This window comes from Thalassophryne amazonica, unplaced genomic scaffold, assembly GCF_902500255.1.
Source record: "Thalassophryne amazonica unplaced genomic scaffold, fThaAma1.1, whole genome shotgun sequence".
Classification (NCBI taxonomy): Eukaryota; Metazoa; Chordata; class Actinopteri; order Batrachoidiformes; family Batrachoididae; genus Thalassophryne; species Thalassophryne amazonica.
Window position 1 is genome coordinate 56265 of NW_022986318.1, and position 21626 is coordinate 77890.

The 21626-nt window shown below is 41.1% G+C and overlaps 1 protein-coding gene across 1 annotated transcript in view; it reads left to right on the forward strand.

Annotated features, from left to right (window-relative positions):
- LOC117506050 (dynamin-1-like) overlaps positions 1 to 21626 on the forward strand; it is a gene marked incomplete at its 3' end in the record, with an annotated part of 113801 nt that overhangs the window by 38291 nt on the left and 53884 nt on the right. Inside the window, exon 6 of the mRNA XM_034165578.1 lies at positions 8551 to 8686. Coding sequence (XP_034021469.1) covers positions 8551 to 8686 — 136 coding nt within the window. The remainder of the gene's footprint in view (positions 1 to 8550; positions 8687 to 21626) is intronic.

Consider the following 21626-nt stretch of genomic DNA (forward strand, 5'->3'; position numbering starts at 1 on the left):
TTATTTCCCCTTTACTTTTTCCTTTCTTATTTCTGATTGTAAACCTTTATTACACTTATAAAACACGACTATAGCATATATATTCTGAAAGTACAGGTTGTCCTGAAAAAAAGAGACATAAAACTTGATTGTGGGATGCAGGGAGAGCTGTTTACAACAATAATAAAACATTTATGCCAGGTGAGTGAACTGTCCAAAAAATGCCCTCGGACCCCAGAGGGTTAACCACTGAATCTGATGGTAGATGGGTGAAACAACGTGGAATAAGTCTCTTTGCCAAAGGGTATTCCATGTGACGTCAGTGACCCAATGGCCTTGGCGGAGGTTTGCGCCCTCCGAGTGCTTCTAGTTATGACAAGTATTAGTAGTAGAAATAGAATGAAAAATGTCTTCAAAAGTGGACCTTTAATCTCGGGCTGTTGTATATAAACACATGAACTTATGGTATCACCCGATTATGAAAGCTGCTGACGGTTTAGTGCTCGTTTTCTTCACCTGTGTGAAGAACTTGCTAAGAGATGTTTCGCTCATTAGCTGGTAAACGTTCAGTCTGTGTTTTTTCCGATGCTGTTTAGATATTTATGTTGTATGTTTATGTCTAACTTGGTTATTCTAATCATGTTTTTAGCTTCCTGGTTTGTAATGAATGTGATATGTGTTCCGGATCGATTGTCATGGTAACCAGTCTGATAGACCAGAAATCAACCAATCAGAGCATAGCGTTGCAGCCATACAATAATAAAGAAAAAAGAACGGGGCGATACTGGGACCAGGTTACCACAGAGTGGAACTGAAGTTTGTGGCGGGTGTGAAGTGGACAGAGCACGGTGCAACTGCTGACCAGGTGACTGGAACCAGGTGTAGGTAACACTACCATTAACAGTTGGGAAAACGAGTACCCAGGAGTACTCAGGAATACTTTGGTTTTGGCAGACTCTGTAACTGTCTGTTTTAATTGGCATGTGCTCAGAATGAACACACGTGTATCATCACATGACCTCTAATAGAGAAAGTCTGAGCTGTTATGGATTCTGTGAGACACGTCCTTTAAGACTGAGGACAACGCAACGTCATCAGCGTGATGTCACATGACCTCTTCTGTTGAGACAAAATAAAAAAATAAATAAGGACACGTAAGAAAGAATGAGAGACCAGCTCAAGTCTGGGAGCCTAAACTTGTGCCATGCAGCACCACATCACCACCTGGGTCCTAGGTTACGACCATCTCGGAAGACAGATGGTTCACCTCCACCTCCAGAATGTAACACTCTATCTGCTTAAATTGGGTGAAACATGGGCATTAGGCATGCAGAGATTAATCAGGACGAATCAGTAGATACAAATGTCCACTATGCGAGTGCATCGATTCATTCAGTGTACATCGATTCAGTTGACGGGTGAAATTGCGATGGATCACTTGCATGCCTGCTTGCATCGATTTTTTTTTTTTACGAGGCACATTGAATGCACCACGGACGGAAGCCAGAAAGCACATTTCTACCACAACAAACATGATGACATAAATAGCCTTTTTGCTTAATGATTCCCTTATAAGTCCTTCTGTTTGGGACACCGGAGCAGCTGTTTATCGGGAAAATGATCATTTCTCTACGTTGATTGCAGATTGCAGCGGGTCTACTTGAAGCAATGCAGTAGTGCTTTGACCCGCTGTTCGCTGGTTATCTGCTTTGCTTCCAGTGGCAGGTCCGCAATGTCTTCATTAACCCCTCCAAAAGCCTTTTAAAGACTCTTGTTGCGGGCAAGAAACGAGAATTGTCTTCCATTCCACACCGGAGTTTTACACAATGGTTCTCTGGCATGAGTACCACCCATTGCGTAAACTGAAGTTGTCCATCAGGTAATGGAAATAATAATAACAAAAAAACAATAATAATAATAATAATAACAACTAGGACTGCAGTCAGTCATGGATGGGTCCTCGTGTCAGCACAACCACCTCCCCAGGCCACCACGTCTCCCTGTGACCACGTGTGGGCATGTGCGTACAGGGGCAGACACTCATCACCCAGTTCAAGTTTCAAGCAAATCACACAATGCATGAAGGAATTATGACATGATGATGGGTCATCTACTAGGGGGCGCTCAGTGTACAAACAGATGGGGCAGGTGTGTTCAGGGGCTGACCCTCAAACATGTGAAGTTTCAAGTCAATCAGATGATCTGGAAGAAATCTGAAGTGCATTGGACAAAATCCCTAAGAGGAGTTCATTCAAATACAACGAGTGGAAATCACGCCAAAATGACAGGAAAATTCAGAATGGCCGACTTCCTGTTTGAAGTAGACCAGTGGTGCAAGAGACTTTTTGTACGTCTACGTAAGTAATACGTGTACCAATTTTCATCTCCCTACTCCAAAAAAAATGCTATGTGGAGGGGTTTTTGGAAGTTTCAAGGGGGCGCTATTGAGGCATTTTGACCCGCCCATGGGCAACGCTCCTATGAACTGTAAGAGGTTGTTGTGCTTGGCCGGTGTATCAATTTTCATGATGATATGACAACATTAAAGCCATCAAAAGGAAGAAGGTATTTTCATGGAGAAGAGTTGATACTTGGCACGCTGCGACACGGATGCCATTACTCGTAGCTTCACGGCGATAATCGCCTATGTTTACAAACCCAATCGGGACGGTTTTTTGAAATTTGTTAGGGGGCGCTATTTTGCTATTTCACTGCGACCATGTGCGAGACCCCCAAAATATCAAATTTTGGATCCGGCCGGACAACTTTGCAAAGTTTGGTGAGTTTTTGAGCACGGGAAAAGGGCAAAATTTGGATGTCAAAAGTGAGAATAATAATAACTAGGACTGCAAGCGGTCATATACGGGCCCTCGTTCCACGCGACCGCCTACCCAGGGCAGCGCGTCCGCTTGTGACCAGATGTGGGCATGTGTGTACAGGGGCAACCACTCATCACACAGTTCAAATTTCAAGCAAATCACACAATGCATGAAGGAGTTATGACATGTTGATGGTTCATCCACTAGGGGGCGCTCAGTGTACAAACAGAGGGGCCAGGTGTGTTCAGGGGCCAACCGTCATCACACATGTGAAGTTTCAAGTCAATCAGGCAAAGCATGAAGGAGTTATCATGACTTGATGTTCCATGGCGAAGAGTCAAAATGGCGGCGCCATAGCGACCACACCCTTCAACATAAAGAAAAGCTTTCGATAACTTTTGATCAGTATCATCTCTGGATGATCTGGAAGAAATTTGAAGTGCATTGGACAAAATCCCTAGGAGGAGTTCGTTCAAATACAACATGTGGAAATCACGCCAAAATGACAAGAAAATTCAAAATGGCCGACTTCCTGTTTGGAGTAGACTCATGGTGCAAGAGACTTTTTGTACGTCTATGCAAGTCATACATGTGTACCAATTTTCATCTACCTACTCCAAAAAAAACCCTATGGGGAGGTTTTTTTTGAAAGTTTCAAGGGGGCGCTATTGAGGCATTTTGCCCCACCCATGGGCGACGCCCCTATGAATGGTAAGAGGTTGTCATGCTTGACCTGTGTATCAATTTTCACGATGATATGACAAAATTAAAGCTGTCAAAAGGAAGAACGCAATATCATGACGAATGGGCAATATTTGGTACGCCGCCACACGGATGCTGTTACTCGTAACTTCACGGCGTTCATCACCTACGTTCACCAACTTGTTCTGCATGTTTTAGAAGTGGAATGAAGTTGATTGGGTTACGTATGTGACATCAGGACCTCTTAAAGTAAAAATAGGACATTTCCCACCACCACCGAGGGGGCGCTATGGTGGAGGTGGGAACTTAATATATGTAGACGTTCAGGGCGGAGCCCTCATCGTGTCCAGCACGTTTGAAGGATCTATGATGAAGTATGTGGGCGTGACAGCCGTTCGAAGTGAAACGGCGTGCTTGGAAAAGCTCGCCAAAGTTTGACGAACCCTAGCAGCCACGCCTTTTGACCTACAGAAATTCTTTTGATAACTTTTGATCACCATTGTGATGTTGACCAAATTTGAAGACGATCAGATGAAATCCCTAGGAGGAGTTCGTTCAAATGTAAGTAGTGGAAATGGCCAAAAATGGCAAAAATTACCTCAAAATCGAAACTTAAAATCAAAATGGCCGACTTCCTGTCAACATTTCACCATGACAGTAAGACTTTTTTGTGCATCCTAGCATGGTAAATATGTGTACCGAATTTCGTGAGGCTACGACGAAAAAACCCCAATGCGGAGGGGTTTTTGAAAATTTCTTGGGGGCGCTATTCCGCTGCGACCTTGTGCGTGACCCCCAAAATATCGAATTTCGGATCCGGCCGGACGACTTTGGAAAGTTTGGTGAGTCTTTGAGCATGGGAAAGGGCTGAAATTTTGATTTCAAAAGTGAGAAAAATAATAATAAATAATAATAATAAACAGCGCAATTACAATAGGGTACTCGTAGGGCTTTTTCCTACTCAGGCCCTAATAATAATAATAAATAATAAATAATAATAATAATAAACAGCGCAATTACAATAGGGTACTCGTAGGGCTTTTTCCTACTCAGGCCCTAATAATAATAATAAATAATAAATAATATTAATAATAATAAACAGCGCAATTACAATAGGGTCCTTGTAGGACTTTTTCCTACTCAGGCCCTAATAATAATAATAAATAATATTAATAATAATAAACAGCGCAATTACAATAGGGTCCTTGTAGGACTTTTTCCTACTCAGGCCCTAATAATAATAAATAATAATAGCAACTAACAATAATAAACAGAATAATTACAATAGGGTCCTTGTAGGACTTTTTCCTACTCAGGCCCTAATAATAATAAATAATAATAACAACTAACAATAATAAACAGAATAATTACAATAGGGTCCTTGTAGGACTTTTTCCTACTCAGGCCCTAATAATAATAAATAATAATAGCAACTAACAATAATAAACAGAATAATTACAATAGGGTCCTTGTAGGACTTTTTCCTACTCAGGCCCTAATAATAATAAATAATAATAACAACTAACAATAATAAACAGAATAATTACAATAGGGTCCTTGCAGGACGTTGTCCTACTCGGGCCCTAATAATATGAGCGAAGCATTGCGCAGCAGCGCAAAGCTCACTCATGGTGCAGGGCATCCTAAACAGGAAGTGCCAATTTTCAAATCCACAGTAAAACAGGAAATGTTCAAATGTCAAACATTTCTTGGATTGACTGACGAGATCCCATGAATTCTCGTGGGAACTCAGTGGCAAGCTCACACTCAAACAGGAAGTGCCAACTTTTCAGTCACTGTGAAACAGGAAATGTTGAACACTTCCTGACATGGGTGGAGCTAGAGCGGAGGCCGGGGTTTCACTGGACTCCCCTGAAATCTGTATTTTATGTCAGAAATGAGGTCCAGGTTGTTAAAAGCAGCATTTCTCCTTTATTTTTTTTTTGACAGCAGCTGGTTCATACTCTGTTGGCTTAATAGTGCAGCAGATAACTGAAACAATCCTTCAAATGGTGATACAAGCATCAAATTCAGCACAAATACAGCTGGAGCAAAATTAATGGAGAAACTTTAACTTTTGACCTCTGTACAAACTGAAACTGACCTTTGTCACCATTCTTCCTGCTTTTACATCATAACTCCATAACATTCAGTCACAAATTGTCCAAACTATACCTTTTTGGAATCTTTATGATCAGGCAAATAATGTGGTGTAGTTTTCTATATGATTGGGGCATCTTTTAAATTTGACCCCTGTGTAATTCATCAATTGACCCCTACCTGGCTGCCTTTTGAAAATTCAAGTGACCAGTCAGTTTTTTTTTTAAGAGTTCATGTCTATGGATTATTTGTGCCAAATTTGATGTTTGTATCACCATTTGCAGGATTCCACTCTAAATATTCTCTTATCTGCTGCACTATACAGTAGTGTTCAGAATAATAGTAGTGCTATGTGACTAAAAAGATTAATCCAGGTTTTGAGTATACTGTATGTTGAAAAGCTCTCCCTTCCCACCTAAGTGGCTCAAGAATATGGACAGCATGTACGAGGTCTGTTAGAAAAGTATCCGACCTTTTTATTTTTTTCAAAAACCATATGGATTTGAATCACGTGTGATTGCATCAGCCAAGCTTGAACCTTCGTGCGCATGCGTGAGTTTTTTCACGCCTGTCGGTTGCGTCATTCGCCTGTGAGCAGGCTTTGTGTGAGCAGTGGTCCACCCCTCTTGTCGGATTTTTATTGCGAATAAATGTCTCAACGATTTGGAGCTTTGCTGCATCAATTTTTTTCCAGAAACTGTGAGAGACCTCCAGGTGGACACCGTTCGGAAAATTAATATGGCTTTCAGGAACAATTTTATGGGGATTATACAGATTAAGGAGTGTTACTGCCGCTTTAAGGACGGCCCACAACTGCTGAGAGCGCGGCGCGCTCCCAGCGCCGATCGACAGGCTGAATCAACCAGATCATTTCCAACGTGAAGGCTTTGTTGATCCGGGACTTCGTCTGACTTTCACAAAAAGGCAGAAGGCGTGGACATCAGCACTTTTTCGGCACATTCCAGTTACAGACTTGTGAAAGTCAGACAAGGTACCGGATCAACAAAGCCTTCACGTTGGAAATGATCTCGTTGATTCAGCCTGTCGATCGGCGCTGGGAGCGCAGCAGTTGTGGGCCGTCCTTAAAGCGGCAGTAACACTCCTTAATCTGTTGTAGGACAACTTATTTGTTGTCCTACAATCTGTTGTTCTAATAATAATATCCTCTGTAATATCTTCAGAGCGAATCATCATTTAAATCAAATGACACCACTTTCCAAAAGTTATAATACAAACAATAATCTACAATTGACCAAAACTGTTTTTCCCCCAAAATGAGTCGTCCTTTGTTTTTATGAAGTATATCCTGATGTGCAGCACAGCTGGCTGAAGAGCTCAGCTCAGAGTCATTTGTGTCATTAATGTCTGAAAGGAAAAAACTACAGAGTTTATTTCTATTTATGTGCAGAGATCAAGGATCCAGTGACCAACTTCCTATTTCTTTACTTTAAGACTCAGCAAAATGTTGACAGAAAACCTGTAAAGCCAACTTTAGTACACAGAAAAGTCACAAGAGGTATTGATAAGGGAATCGATAAAGAATCAGATCGATAAGTGGAATCGATAGTGGCATCAATATTGATAAAATAGATGGATGGATAGATAGATACTTTATTGATCCTTTACAGGAAATGATGCTGTTGCAGCAGCTCACACAGACATACACATTCAGACAACCATCTAAATTCCCCAAAAAAAAACATAAAGTGCAACAGTGGACATTCTATAATCACTGTGCCTTGAACAGTCTAGTAGCAGCTGGAATAAAGGTCTTCCTCATATGCTCCGACCTGCACTTTAGAGCTATCAGTCTGTGGCTGAAGGAGCTGTAGCCAATCACCCCCAAAGCATGAAGGGGGTGGGAGGGATTGGACTTGATGGTCGTCATCTTTGAGAGCATCCTCCCTTCGGTCACTTTTTTGGGTTGATGGTAACTCTAAGCCGACCACAGAGCGAGCTTTGTTGACAGGTTTGTTCAGCTGGTTCCTGTCCGCTGTATCAATACCCATCAATAATCGTATTGCATCAAATCGCATTGTGAGGAATTGACTCGGCATCCAATACATATCGAATCGCATTGTGAGGAATTGACTCGGCATCCAATACATATCGAATCGCATTGTGAGGAATTGACTCGGCATCCAATACATATCGAATCGCATTGTGAGGAATTGACTCGGCATCCAATACATATCGAATCGCATTGTGAGGAATTGACTCGGCATCCAATACATATCGAATCGCATTGTGAGGAATTGACTCGGCATCCAATACATATCGAATCGCATTGTGAGGAATTGACTCGGCATCCAATACATATCGAATCGCATTGTGAGGAATTGACTCGGCATCAAATACATATCAAATCGCATTGTGAGGAACTGAATTGGCATCAAATACATATCGAATCGCATTGTGAGGAATTGACTCGGCATCCAATACATATCGAATCTCATTGTGAGGAATTGACTCGGCATCAAATACATATCAAATCGCATTGTGAGGAATTTAATCAAAATCAAATACATATCAAATCGCATTGAATTGGGAACAAGGGTGAATTGTATTTCATTGTATTGTCAGTATCGTCCTGTTTCGCTGTATGTATCATATCGCTGGTAGTGTATCGAGGTTTGTATCGAATCGTTGTTAGTGATGAGATTCACACGCCTAGTTGGTGTGACCTTGACCTTCTCCAGCAACTTAAGAGCAACTTTATGGGACCAAGAGTGCTTTTCTTCTCTGCAACATCCAAGGTTACAAAACTGCTTCTCAAACCTTTTGGGCATCCATCCACATGCGACCGCCAGCACCATGTAACACGCAACCATCTACATCATGTAACACACTTTAACAGCAAATGACTGACATGACGTGTCAAACAACAACATGACACCAGGACGTGATGTGAGGACACACAGCTTGAAAACAACGTGTCCGTGTGTCCCAGGATGGTGCAGCAGTTCGCTGTGGACTTCGAAAAGCGAATCGAAGGATCCGGAGACCAGGTTGATACCTACGAGCTCTCTGGAGGAGCCAAGATCAACCGCATCTTCCACGAACGCTTCCCCTTTGAGATGGTCAAGGTACACACACACACACACAGTCTCATTTGCATACACACACACACACTCTCTCTCACACACACTGTCTCATTTGCATACACACACACACACTCTCTCTCACACACACTGTCTCATTTGCATACACACACACACACTCTCTCTCACACACACTGTCTCATTTGCATACACACACACACACTCTCTCTCACACACACTGTCTCATTTGCATACACACACACACACTCTCTCTCACACACACTGTCTCATTTGCATACACACTGTCTCTCACACACACTGTCTCATTTGCATACACACTGTCTCTCACACACACTGTCTAATTTGCATACACACTGTCATTTGCATACACAATGTCTCTCTCTCTATTTTCCAGTTTCTGTTTCCATTGTTCTATAGTTGGCGGTTTTACCTCTTTCCAATTTACCGTAATCATTTTCTTTGCTATCAGCAAGAGGATCCTCAATATGTATCGCTGATTAGTATTATATAGATCTCTAGGAATAACTCCCAGTAGGAACAACATAGGTTCTGGGGTAATATTTATTCCTAGAATAGTGTCTCTTTTTTAATGTTGTCCCAATATTCCTTTATTACCGGACATTCCCAAAAAATGTGTTGTATCTCCTATATTTCCACAGTTCCTCCAACAAAGTGCTGTAGTAGGTTTCTTTGCAAATGAAGAGGTGATAAGAGGGGTATAAAAATATCTAGTTTTCGCTTTCCAGTCGAATTCCTTCCACAACTGGCTGTTCCCTTATGGAAATCTATACATATATCGTTCAATGTAGAATCTTCAATTATTATATTCATTTCCATCTCCCATTTTTCTTTGATATAATTTGTGTTTTGTAAAGTGTCTGTTTTCAACCTTTTGTATATATTAGGTATGTGTCTTTTTGTTGGAAAGTGTTTTTCCACAATGCTGATAAAATACTCCTCCATCTCATTTGGGGCTTCACTAATCATTTCCTTTTCTTTATGGCTTGTAATATAATGCCTAATCTGAAGATATCTATAGAAGTCATTCGACGGAAGATCAAATTGTTCTCGAAGTTGGGAGAAGGATTTGAGTTCTGTTTCTATAAAGAGTTGGTTAATTATATGGAGGCCTTTTTCTGCCCATCTTCTAAACCCATTGTCCCACACTGAAGGGGGAAAATCAATATTTCCTACTATAGGCATAGCCCTTGAGATTGACTGAGGCCCCCCAAGCGCTTTTTTAACTGTTGTCCAAATTTTTAAGGTGTATTTTATCCATTCATTCTTTAATTTAATCTTTTTGACTGACTTTGTGTCCATAAAGCGAATTGGAGACTCGGCTCCGCACCGTGGAAAATTCTACAGCTAGCCAGGCCCCTGTAGTCGGTGCGGACCAAGGTAGCTTAGCCGCCGTTAGTTTCCCTCTGGCAGATCCCGAGCAGCTGGGAAAGCAGGCTGACTGGGTGACTGTGAGGAGGAAGCGTAGCCCTAAACAGAAGCCCCATGTACACCGCCAACCCGTTCACATCTCTAACCGTTTTTCCCCACTCGACGACACACCCACCGAGGATCAAACTCTGGTTATTGGCGACTCGGTTTTGCGAAATGTGAAGTTAGCGACACCAGCAACCATAGTCAATTGTCTTCCGGGGGCCAGAGCAGGCGACATTGAAGGAAATTTGAAACTGCTGGCTAAGGCTAAGCGTAAATTTGGTAAGATTGTAATTCACGTCGGCAGTAATGACACCCGGTTACGCCAATCGGAGGTCACTAAAATTAACATTAAATCGGTGTGTAACTTTGCAAAAACAATGTCGGACTCTGTAGTTTTCTCTGGGCCCCTCCCCAATCAGACCGGGAGTGACATGTTTAGCCGCATGTTCTCCTTGAATTGCTGGCTGTCTGAGTGGTGTCCAAAAAATGAGGTGGGCTTCATAGATAATCGGCAAAGCTTCTGGGGAAAACCTGGTCTTTTTAGGAGAGACGGCATCCATCCCACTTTGGATGGAGCAGCTCTCATTTCTAGAAATCTGGCCAATTTTCTTAAATCCTCCAAACTGTGACTATCCAGGGTTGGGACCAGGAAGCAGAGTTGTAGTCTTACACACCTCTCTGCAGCTTCTCTCCCCCTGCCATCCCCTCATTACCCCATCCCCGTAGAGACGGTGCCTGCTCCCAGACTACCAATAACCAGCAAAAATCTATTTAAGCATAAAAATTCAAAAAGAAAAAATAATATAGCACCTTCAACTGCACCACAGACTAAAACAGTTAAATGTGGTCTATTAAACATTAGGTCTCTCTCTTCTAAGTCCCTGTTGGTAAATGATATAATAATTGATCAACATATTGATTTATTCTGCCTAACAGAAACCTGGTTACAGCAGGATGAATATGTTAGTTTAAATGAGTCAACACCCCCGAGTCACACTAACTGTCAGAATGCTCGTAGCACGGGCTGGGGCGGAGGATTAGCAGCAATCTTCCATTCCAGTTTATTAATTAATCAAAAACCCAGACAGAGCTTTAATTCATTTGAAAGCTTGACTCTTAGTCTTGTCCATCCAAATTGGAAGTCCCAAAAACCAGTTTTATTTGTTATTATCTATCGTCCACCTGGTCGTTACTGTGAGTTTCTCTGTGAATTTTCAGACCTTTTGTCTGACTTAGTGCTTAGCTCAGATAAGATAATTATAGTGGGCGATTTTAACATCCACACAGATGCTGAGAATGACAGCCTCAACACTGCATTTAATCTATTATTAGACTCTATTGGCTTTGCTCAAAAAGTAAATGAGTCCACCCACCACTTTAATCATATCTTAGATCTTGTTCTGACTTATGGTATGGAAATAGAAGACTTAACAGTATTCCCTGAAAACTCCCTTCTGTCTGATCATTTCTTAATAACATTTACATTTACTCTGATGGACTACCCAGCAGTGGGGAATAAGTTTCATTACACTAGAAGTCTTTCAGAAAGCGCTGTAACTAGGTTTAAGGATATGATTCCTTCTTTATGTTCTCTAATGCCATATACCAACACAGTGCAGAGTAGCTACCTAAACTCTGTAAGTGAGAGAGTATCTCGTCAATAGTTTTACATCCTCATTGAAGACAACTTTGGATGCTGTAGCTCCTCTAAAAAAGAGAGCTTTAAATCAGAAGTGCCTGACTCCGTGGTATAACTCACAAACTCGTAGCTTAAAGCAGATAACCCGTAAGTTGGAGAGGAAATGGCGTCTCACTAATTTAGAAGATCTTCACTTAGCCTGGAAAAAGAGTCTGTTGCTCTATAAAAAAGCCCTCCGTAAAGCTAGGACATCTTTCTACTCATCACTAATTGAAGAAAATAAGAACAACCCCAGGTTTCTTTTCAGCACTGTAGCCAGGCTGACAAAGAGTCAGAGCTCTATTGAGCTGAGTATTCCATTAACTTTAACTAGTAATGACTTCATGACTTTCTTTGCTAACAAAATTTTAACTATTAGAGAAAAAATTACTCATAACCATCCCAAAGACGTATCGTTATCTTTGGCTGCTTTCAGTGATGCCGGTATTTGGTTAGACTCTTTCTCTCCGATTGTTCTGTCTGAGTTATTTTCATTAGTTACTTCATCCAAACCATCAACATGTCTATTAGACCCCATTCCTACCAGGCTGCTCAAGGAAGCCCTACCATTATTTAATGCTTCGATCTTAAATATGATCAATCTATCTTTGTTAGTTGGCTATGTACCACAGGCTTTTAAGGTGGCAGTAATTAAACCATTACTTAAAAAGCCATCACTTGACCCAGCTATCTTAGCTAATTATAGGCCAATCTCCAACCTTCCTTTTCTCTCAAAAATTCTTGAAAGGGTAGTTGTAAAACAGCTAACTGATCATCTGCAGAGGAATGGTCTATTTGAAGAGTTTCAGTCAGGTTTTAGAATTCATCATAGTACAGAAACAGCATTAGTGAAGGTTACAAATGATCTTCTTATGGCCTCAGACAGTGGACTCATCTCTGTGCTTGTTCTGTTAGACCTCAGTGCTGCTTTTGATACTGTTGACCATAAAATTTTATTACAGAGATTAGAGCATGCCATAGGTATTAAAGGCACTGCGCTGCGGTGGTTTGAATCATATTTGTCTAATAGATTACAATTTGTTCATGTAAATGGGGAATCTTCTTCACAGACTAAAGTTAATTATGGAGTTCCACAAGGTTCTGTGCTAGGACCAATTTTATTCACTTTATACATGCTTCCCTTAGGCAGTATTATTAGACGGTATTGCTTAAATTTTCATTGTTACGCAGATGATACCCAGCTTTATCTATCCATGAAGCCAGAGGACACACACCAATTAGCTAAACTGCAGGATTGTCTTACAGACATAAAGACATGGATGACCTCTAATTTCCTGCTTTTAAACTCAGATAAAACTGAAGTTATTGTACTTGGCCCCACAAATCTTAGAAACATGGTGTCTAACCAGATCCTTACTCTGGATGGCATTACCCTGACCTCTAGTAATACTGTGAGAAATCTTGGAGTCATTTTTGATCAGGATATGTCATTCAAAGCGCATATTAAACAAATATGTAGGACTGCTTTTTTGCATTTACGCAATATCTCTAAAATCAGAAAGGTCTTGTCTCAGAGTGATGCTGAAAAACTAATTCATGCATTTATTTCCTCTAGGCTGGACTATTGTAATTCATTATTATCATGTTGTCCTAAAAGTTCCCTAAAAAGCCTTCAGTTAATTCAAAATGCTGCAGCTAGAGTACTGACGGGGACTAGAAGGAGAGAGCATATCTCACCTATATTGGCCTCTCTTCATTGGCTTCCTGTTAATGCTAGAATAGAATTTAAAATTCTTCTTCTTACTTATAAGGTTTTGAATAATCAGGTCCCATCTTATCTTAGGGACCTCGTAGTACCATATCACCCCATTAGAGCGCTTCGCTCTCAGACTGCAGGCTTACTTGTAGTTCCTAGGGTTTGTAAGAGTAGAATGGGAGGCAGAGCCTTCAGCTTTCAGGCTCCTCTCCTGTGGAACCAGCTCCCAATTCAGATCAGGGAGACAGACACCCTCTCTACTTTTAAGATTAGGCTTAAAACTTTCCTTTTTGCTAAAGCTTACAGTTAGGGCTGGATCAGGTGACCCTGAACCATCCCTTAGTTATGCTGCTATAGACGTAGACTGCTGGGGGGTTCCCATGATGCACTGTTTCTTTCTCTTTTTGCTCTGTATGCACCACTCTGCATTTAATCATTAGTGATCGATCTCTGCTCCCCTCCACAGCATGTCTTTTTCCCGGTTCTCTCCCTCAGCCCCAACCAGTCCCAGCAGAAGACTGCCCCTCCCTGAGCCTGGTTCTGCTGGAGGTTTCTTCCTGTTAAAAGGGAGTTTTTCCTTCCCACTGTAGCCAAGTGCTTGCTCACAGGGGGTCGTTTTGACCGTTGGGGTTTTACATAATTATTGTATGGCCTTGCCTTACAATATAAAGCGCCTTGGGGCAACTGTTTGTTGTGATTTGGCGCTATATAAAAAAATTGATTGATTGATTGATAAAGGGTAGTATTGATAAAGGAACACCCTCAGTTGAGTTTTGCTCTATCTGAGTCCATATTGTTTCCTGATCGTTTCTAAGCCATGCCACAATTGCATTTATTTGTGCTGCCCAATAGTAGTTTTTAAAATTTGGTAAATTCAGTCCTCCTCTATCCTTAGGTAGATGGAGGCATTTCAGTTTTATCCTCGGCCTCTTCCTTTGCCAAATAAATGTTGATATTAGTTTATCTAACATTTTTAAGGTGGAAGCAGGTACTCTTATTGGGAGGGATTGGAACAAAAAAAGAAGTCTGGGCAGTAAGTTCATTTTTATTGTCTCTACTCTACCAAATAAAGACAGGGGAAGCACCTCCCAACGTGTCACATCTTTCTTTAATTGTCTAATTAATTTGTTATAATTGGCCTCAAACAATTGAGTGGAGTTGGGTTTAAGAAGAACTCCTAGATATCTGAATCCTTGTTTGGACCAGTGAAAGGAGACGCTATCATTCAATTGTGTAGGCCAAGTACCCGAGATCATCATAGCTTCTGATTTAGTCTGATTAATTTTGTATCCCGATACTGACCCGTATTTATGCAAGCATTTTATAAGTGTGGGAATGGAAAGGACAGGGTTTTTTTATAAAGAGCAAAATATCATCCGTGAATAGGGCTATTTTGTGGATTGTCCCTCCTTCATCTGCTATCCCTTGAATCTGCGTGTTTTGGCGTATTGCCTCTGCCAGAGGTTCAATACTTAAGGCAAATAAGATGGGAGATAATGAGTCTCCCTGTCTCACACCTCGCTCAATCCTGAAGGAGCTAGAGCAATGGCCGTTGACTCTTACTTTGGAACGAGGTTCTTTATATAGAAGACTAATCCATGTCACAAATTCCTTTCCAAAACCCATTTCTAACAATGTCTGTCTCAAAAATATCCAGTCAACTCGATCAAATGCTTTCTCCGCATCTAAACCGAGAAGCATCGACGATTGTTTCTCCCTTGCTGCAATTGTTTGCAAATTCAGAGCTCTTCTAATGTTATTTGTTCCATGACCTGTTGTGTGGGCCGCCAGAAGAGGAGGTACTGCTGGCCCACCACCAGAGGGCTCCCTGTCTGGAGTGCGGGCTTCAGGCAGGAGAGGGCGCAGTCGCCTCACAGGAGCAGCCAGGGTGACAGCTGTCACGCATCACCTGCAACAGCTGTTACCCATCATCTGATCAGCAGGGGAATATCAGCAGGACGACGCCTCCACCTCTTTGCCGAGATATCGTTCTACCTGGACGGTAACGTGCTCAGCTGACTGGTTAACAGTGATCTTTTGTGACTTTTGTGAGTTGTTTAGCTGACTCTTTTCCAACGAGTGGTGGAGGTAGTTTTCCTGCCGTACGGATTCCTGGGTGCAGACGCACCCACATTTAATTGTTCTTTTGTTCCTCGCCAGCAGTACCAGGTCCGACATGCGAAGGCAGTGGCCACCTGGGAGTTCGGGACTTGGCGGCTCCAGTATTCCCGGGGTCTGGTGTCCTATATAGTTGTTTGTAATATGTTGCTAAGGAGTCTGATATTTTAATTGGGTCGGTGTCTATCTGGTTAGTTTCTGGGTTCCTTATCTTAGGGACTGCGTGGTTAGATTGGGTTTTTCTAAGTTGGAAGGCCAGTAGCCTACTGGCTTTATTACCCATTTCATAGTATTTTCTGTTGGTGTTTCTAAGAGCTCCCTCTGCCTTATATGTCAAAAGTTCGTCTAATTGTTGTCTAACCTTTTTTATTTTGTTTAGGGTGTCTTTATTTCCATATTGTTTGTGTTCCCCTGTTAATTTTTTTATTTCTGCTTCCAATCCTTGTTGTTTTACAAGCCTTTGTTTCTTTATTCTAGATCCTATAGATATAATCTTCCCTCTAATTGTGGCTTTACTGGCGTCCCATACAACTGAGGGTGAAACATTACCATCATCATTAATAGCAAAGTATTCAGTCTGAGCTTTTTGTATTTCTTGTCTAATATTTGTGTCCATTAATAATGAAACATTAAGTCTCCAGTGTTTAAAGTAGTTTTCTGCTCCCAGGTTAATTTTCATGGTCACAGGGCCATGATCCGAAATAGTTATTGGTTCAATTGTACACTCTTTTACCCTGTGGAATTCGGTTTTTGATAAGCAGAAGAAGTCTATCCTCGAATAGCTTCCGTGTGCTTGAGACATAAACGTAAAGTCTCTCTCATTAGGGTGAAGTTGGCGCCAAATATCTACGAGGCCCAGTTCTTTCATCATGTCCGTCAGCCCCTTAGCCATTCTGGATTGAGATAATCTTATTGTAGGTAACCTGTCTAGCTTTGAGTTTAGAGTGCAGTTAAAATCACCCCTTATCAGAATGATCCCCTCGCTTTTCTCCACTAATAAAGCTGTTATTTTTTTAATAAAATGTGGACAGTCTTCGTTTGGGGTGTACACATTAACTATAGTTATTTTCTTTCCTGCAATCGTGACTATCACCATCACATACCCTCCTTCCTCATCTTGAAAGAATTTCTCATTATTGTAGTACACAGATTTGTTAAACAATATGGCAACCCCTCTCTTCTTTGCTCTCTCGCATGATGAGCTATAAACCTGATCTACCCATTCTCTCTTCAATTTTAAATGCTCCGCCGTTGATAGGTGTGTTTCCTGTATCAGAGCAACAGAGCAATGTAGTTTCTTTAATTGTCCCAGAATTTTTTTCCTCTTGATCTGGTTGTTGATTCCTCTTATATTATAACTTATGAAATTCAACTCAGTCATAGTCCCCATAGAGTCTCACCATATAATTCTCTACCTGTTCACCCTTAGACATCATATTGAAGTTAACCCCCAACCAAGTGATATCAATTATGTATGTCAAGAGAACCAAAACACCAAAAACATAAGCAAAAGAAAAAAATGCTTCCACTACATCAATCTGACATATCAGCTGAGCTATGACCATGTCAGATCCCCGTTGGTATTGGGGCAGAGAGGTGTGACCTACCTTCTCTGTGGAAAAAAGTACATACAATGCAAATGTGACCAATGTTACACTAAACTGTAAGAGAGGTTCAGCAGAGTGTATACCACTCATAGGGTCAGCGTATCCGCCTTGGACCATCTATCATATATCCTTGTTTTGTGACAACAAAATATACTCAAATCATAGAACATAGTGACGCTTATTGTGTTCCTTTAAGTCCGTTAGATGTATCTACTATAAGTCCACCAACCTTATCTCTATGTTAGTTAAAATATGCTTATTGTCCACCTTAATTGTAGGGTCCCTTCAGTCTTTTCCTTGCAGAAAGGTTTTGAGATCAGCTGAAGACAAAGGCATCTCTCTCCTTCTCCTTTCTTTGCTCCTCCATCCATCCTTCAGTTCTTCCTCAATGCGTTCCTTCTCCTCGTATCGGCCCTCGACCCCCAGCTCCTTCAGCAATGTGGCGGCGCTCATTAATGATCTGAACGTCTTCTCTCCGGTGCTCAGCTTAATTTTCAGTTGTGCCGGGTAGACACACTTTGCCTGGATGTTCTTCTTTTTAAGTTGTTTGATAACTTCATGGACCCTCATTCGTTTCTGTTGCAGATCGGGGGAATAGTCCTGGTCAAAGTAAATCCTTTTACCTTGGTAGACCACCTTCCCCTGGCTCCATACCTGCTTTATTATCGTGTCCTTTACCGCTGCATCCAAGAATCTCACTATTATCGACTTCGGTGGGGCTGTTGGATCCTTGGGTTTGGTCGCCAGGGAGCGGTGTGCCCTTTCGATTTTTATGTCTACGTTTGGTGGTAGTTTAAGCTCTTTCAGGAGCAAGTCCTTAACAAAACCAGCCGCATCCCCTCCTTCACTATCTTCTGGGATTTGAAAGATCCTGATATTGTTTCTTCTCAATCTGTTTTGGAGGTCATCACACTTTGCTGTAAGCTCAATATCGCGGTGCAGCAAATACCTCAGTGCTCTGTGGTGACGCGTCTCCGTGTCCTCCACCGTGCTAATTCTCTCCTCCAACCTCCCCATTTGTTGTTCGTGTTCAATCAATCAATCAATCAATTTTTTTTATATAGCGCCAAATCACAACAAACAGTTGCCCCAAGGCGCTTTATATTGTAAGGCAAGGCCATACAATAATTATGTAAAACCCCAACGGTCAAAACGACCCCCTGTGAGCAAGCACTTGGCTACAGTGGGAAGGAAAAACTCCCTTTTAACAGGAAGAAACCTCCAGCAGAACCAGGCTCAGGGAGGGGCAGTCTTCTGCTGGGACTGGTTGGGGCTGAGGGAGAGAACCAGGAAAAAGACATGCTGTGGAGGGGAGCAGAGATCGATCACTAATGATTAAATGCAGAGTGGTGCATACAGAGCAAAAAGAGAAAGAAACAGTGCATCATGGGAACCCCCCAGCAGTCTACGTCTATAGCAGCATAACTAAGGGATGGTTCAGGGTCACCTGATCCAGCCCTAACTATAAGCTTTAGCAAAAAGGAAAGTTTTAAGCCTAATCTTAAAAGTAGAGAGGGTGTCTGTCTCCCTGATCTGAATTGGGAGCTGGTTCCACAGGAGAGGAGCCTGAAAGCTGAAGGCTCTGCCTCCCATTCTACTCTTACAAACCCTAGGAACTACAAGTAAGCCTGCAGTCTGAGAGCGAAGCGCTCTAATGGGGTGATATGGTACTACGAGGTCCCTAAGATAAGATGGGACCTGATTATTCAAAACCTTATAAGTAAGAAGAAGAATTTTAAATTCTATTCTAGAATTAACAGGAAGCCAATGAAGAGAGGCCAATATGGGTGAGATATGGTCTCTCCTTCTAGTCCCCGTCAGTACTCTAGCTGCAGCATTTTTAATTAACTGAAGGCTTTTTAGGGAACTTTTAGGACAACCTGATAATAATGAATTACAATAGTCCAGCCTAGAGGAAATAAATGCATGAATTAGTTTTTCAGCATCACTCTGAGACAAGACCTTTCTGATTTTAGAGATATTGCGTAAATGCAAAAAAGCAGTCCTACATATTTGTTTAATATGCGCTTTGAATGACATATCCTGATCAAAAATGACTCCAAGATTTCTCACAGTATTACTAGAGGTCAGGGTAATGCCATCCAGAGTAAGGATCTGGTTAGACACCATGTTTCTAAGATTTGTGGGGCCAAGTACAATAACTTCAGTTTTATCTGAGTTTAAAAGCAGGAAATTAGAGGTCATCCATGTCTTTATGTCTGTAAGACAATCCTGCAGTTTAGCTAATTGGTGTGTGTCCTCTGGCTTCATGGATAGATAAAGCTGGGTATCATCTGCGTAACAATGAAAATTTAAGCAATACCGTCTAATAATACTGCCTAAGGGAAGCATGTATAAAGTGAATAAAATTGGTCCTAGCACAGAACCTTGTGGAACTCCATAATTAACTTTAGTCTGTGAAGAAGATTCCCCATTTACATGAACAAATTGTAATCTATTAGACAAATATGATTCAAACCACCGCAGCGCAGTGCCTTTAATACCTATGGCATGCTCTAATCTCTGTAATAAAATGTTATGGTCAACAGTATCAAAAGCAGCACTGAGGTCTAACAGAACAAGCACAGAGATGAGTCCACTGTCCGAGGCCATAAGAAGATCATTTGTAACCTTCACTAATGCTGTTTCTGTACTATGATGAATTCTAAAACCTGACTGAAACTCTTCAAATAGACCATTCCTCTGCAGATGATCAGTTAGCTGTTTTACAACTACCCTTTCAAGAATTTTTGAGAGAAAAGGAAGGTTGGAGATTGGCCTATAATTAGCTAAGATAGCTGGGTCAAGTGATGGCTTTTTAAGTAATGGTTTAATTACTGCCACCTTAAAAGCCTGTGGTACATAGCCAACTAACAAAGATAGATTGATCATATTTAAGATCGAAGCATTAAATAATGGTAGGGCTTCCTTGAGCAGCCTGGTAGGAATGGGGTCTAATAAACATGTTGATGGTTTGGATGAAGTAACTAATGAAAATAACTCAGACAGAACAATCGGAGAGAAAGAGTCTAACCAAATACCGGCATCACTGAAAGCAGCCAAAGATAACGATACGTCTTTGGGATGGTTATGAGTAATTTTTTCTCTAATAGTTAAAATTTTGTTAGCAAAGAAAGTCATGAAGTCATTACTAGTTAACGTTAATGGAATACTCAGCTCAATAGAGCTCTGACTCTTTGTCAGCCTGGCTACAGTGCTGAAAAGAAACCTGGGGTTGTTCTTATTTTCTTCAATTAGTGATGAGTAGAAAGATGTCCTAGCTTTACGGAGGGCTTTTTTATAGAGCAACAGACTGTTTTTCCAGGCTAAGTGAAGATCTTCTAAATTAGTGACACGCCATTTCCTCTCCAACTTACGGGTTATCTGCTTTAAGCTACGAGTTTGTGAGTTATACCACGGAGTCAGACACTTCTGATTTAAAGCTCTCTTTTTCAGAGGAGCTACAGCATCCAAAGTTGTCTTCAATGAGGATGTAAAACTATTGACGAGATACTCTATCTCCCTTACAGAGTTTAGGTAGCTACTCTGCACTGTGTTGTTATATGGCATTAGAGAACATAAAGAAGGAATCATATCCTTAAACCTAGTTACAGCGCTTTCTGAAAGACTTCTAGTGTAATGAAACTTATTCCCTACTGCTGGGTAGTCCATCAGAGTAAATGTTATTAAGAAATGATCAGACAGAAGGGAGTTTTCAGGGCATACTGTTAAGTCTTCTATTTCCATACCATAAGTCAGAACAAGATCTAAGATATGATTAAAGTGGTGGGTGGACTCATTTACTTTTTGAGCAAAGCCAATAGAGTCTAATAATAGATTAAATGCAGTGTTGAGGCTGTCATTCTCAGCATCTGTGTGGATGTTAAAATCGCCCACTATAATTATCTTATCTGAGCTAAGCACTAAGTCAGACAAAAGGTCTGAAAATTCACAGAGAAACTCACAGTAACGACCAGGTGGACGATAGATAATAACAAATAAAACTGGTTTTTGGGACTTCCAATTTGGATGGACAAGACTAAGAGACAAGCTTTCAAATGAATTAAAGCTCTGTCTGGGTTTTTGATTAATTAATAAGCTGGAATGGAAGATTGCTGCTAATCCTCCGCCCCGGCCCGTGCTACGAGCATTCTGACAGTTAGTGTGACTCGGGGGTGTTGACTCATTTAAACTAACATATTCATCCTGCTGTAACCAGGTTTCTGTAAGGCAGAATAAATCAATATGTTGATCAATTATTATATCATTTACCAACAGGGACTTAGAAGAGAGAGACCTAATGTTTAATAGACCACATTTAACTGTTTTAGTCTGTGGTGCAGTTGAAGGTGCTATATTATTTTTTCTTTTTGAATTTTTATGCTTAAATAGATTTTTGCTGGTTATTGG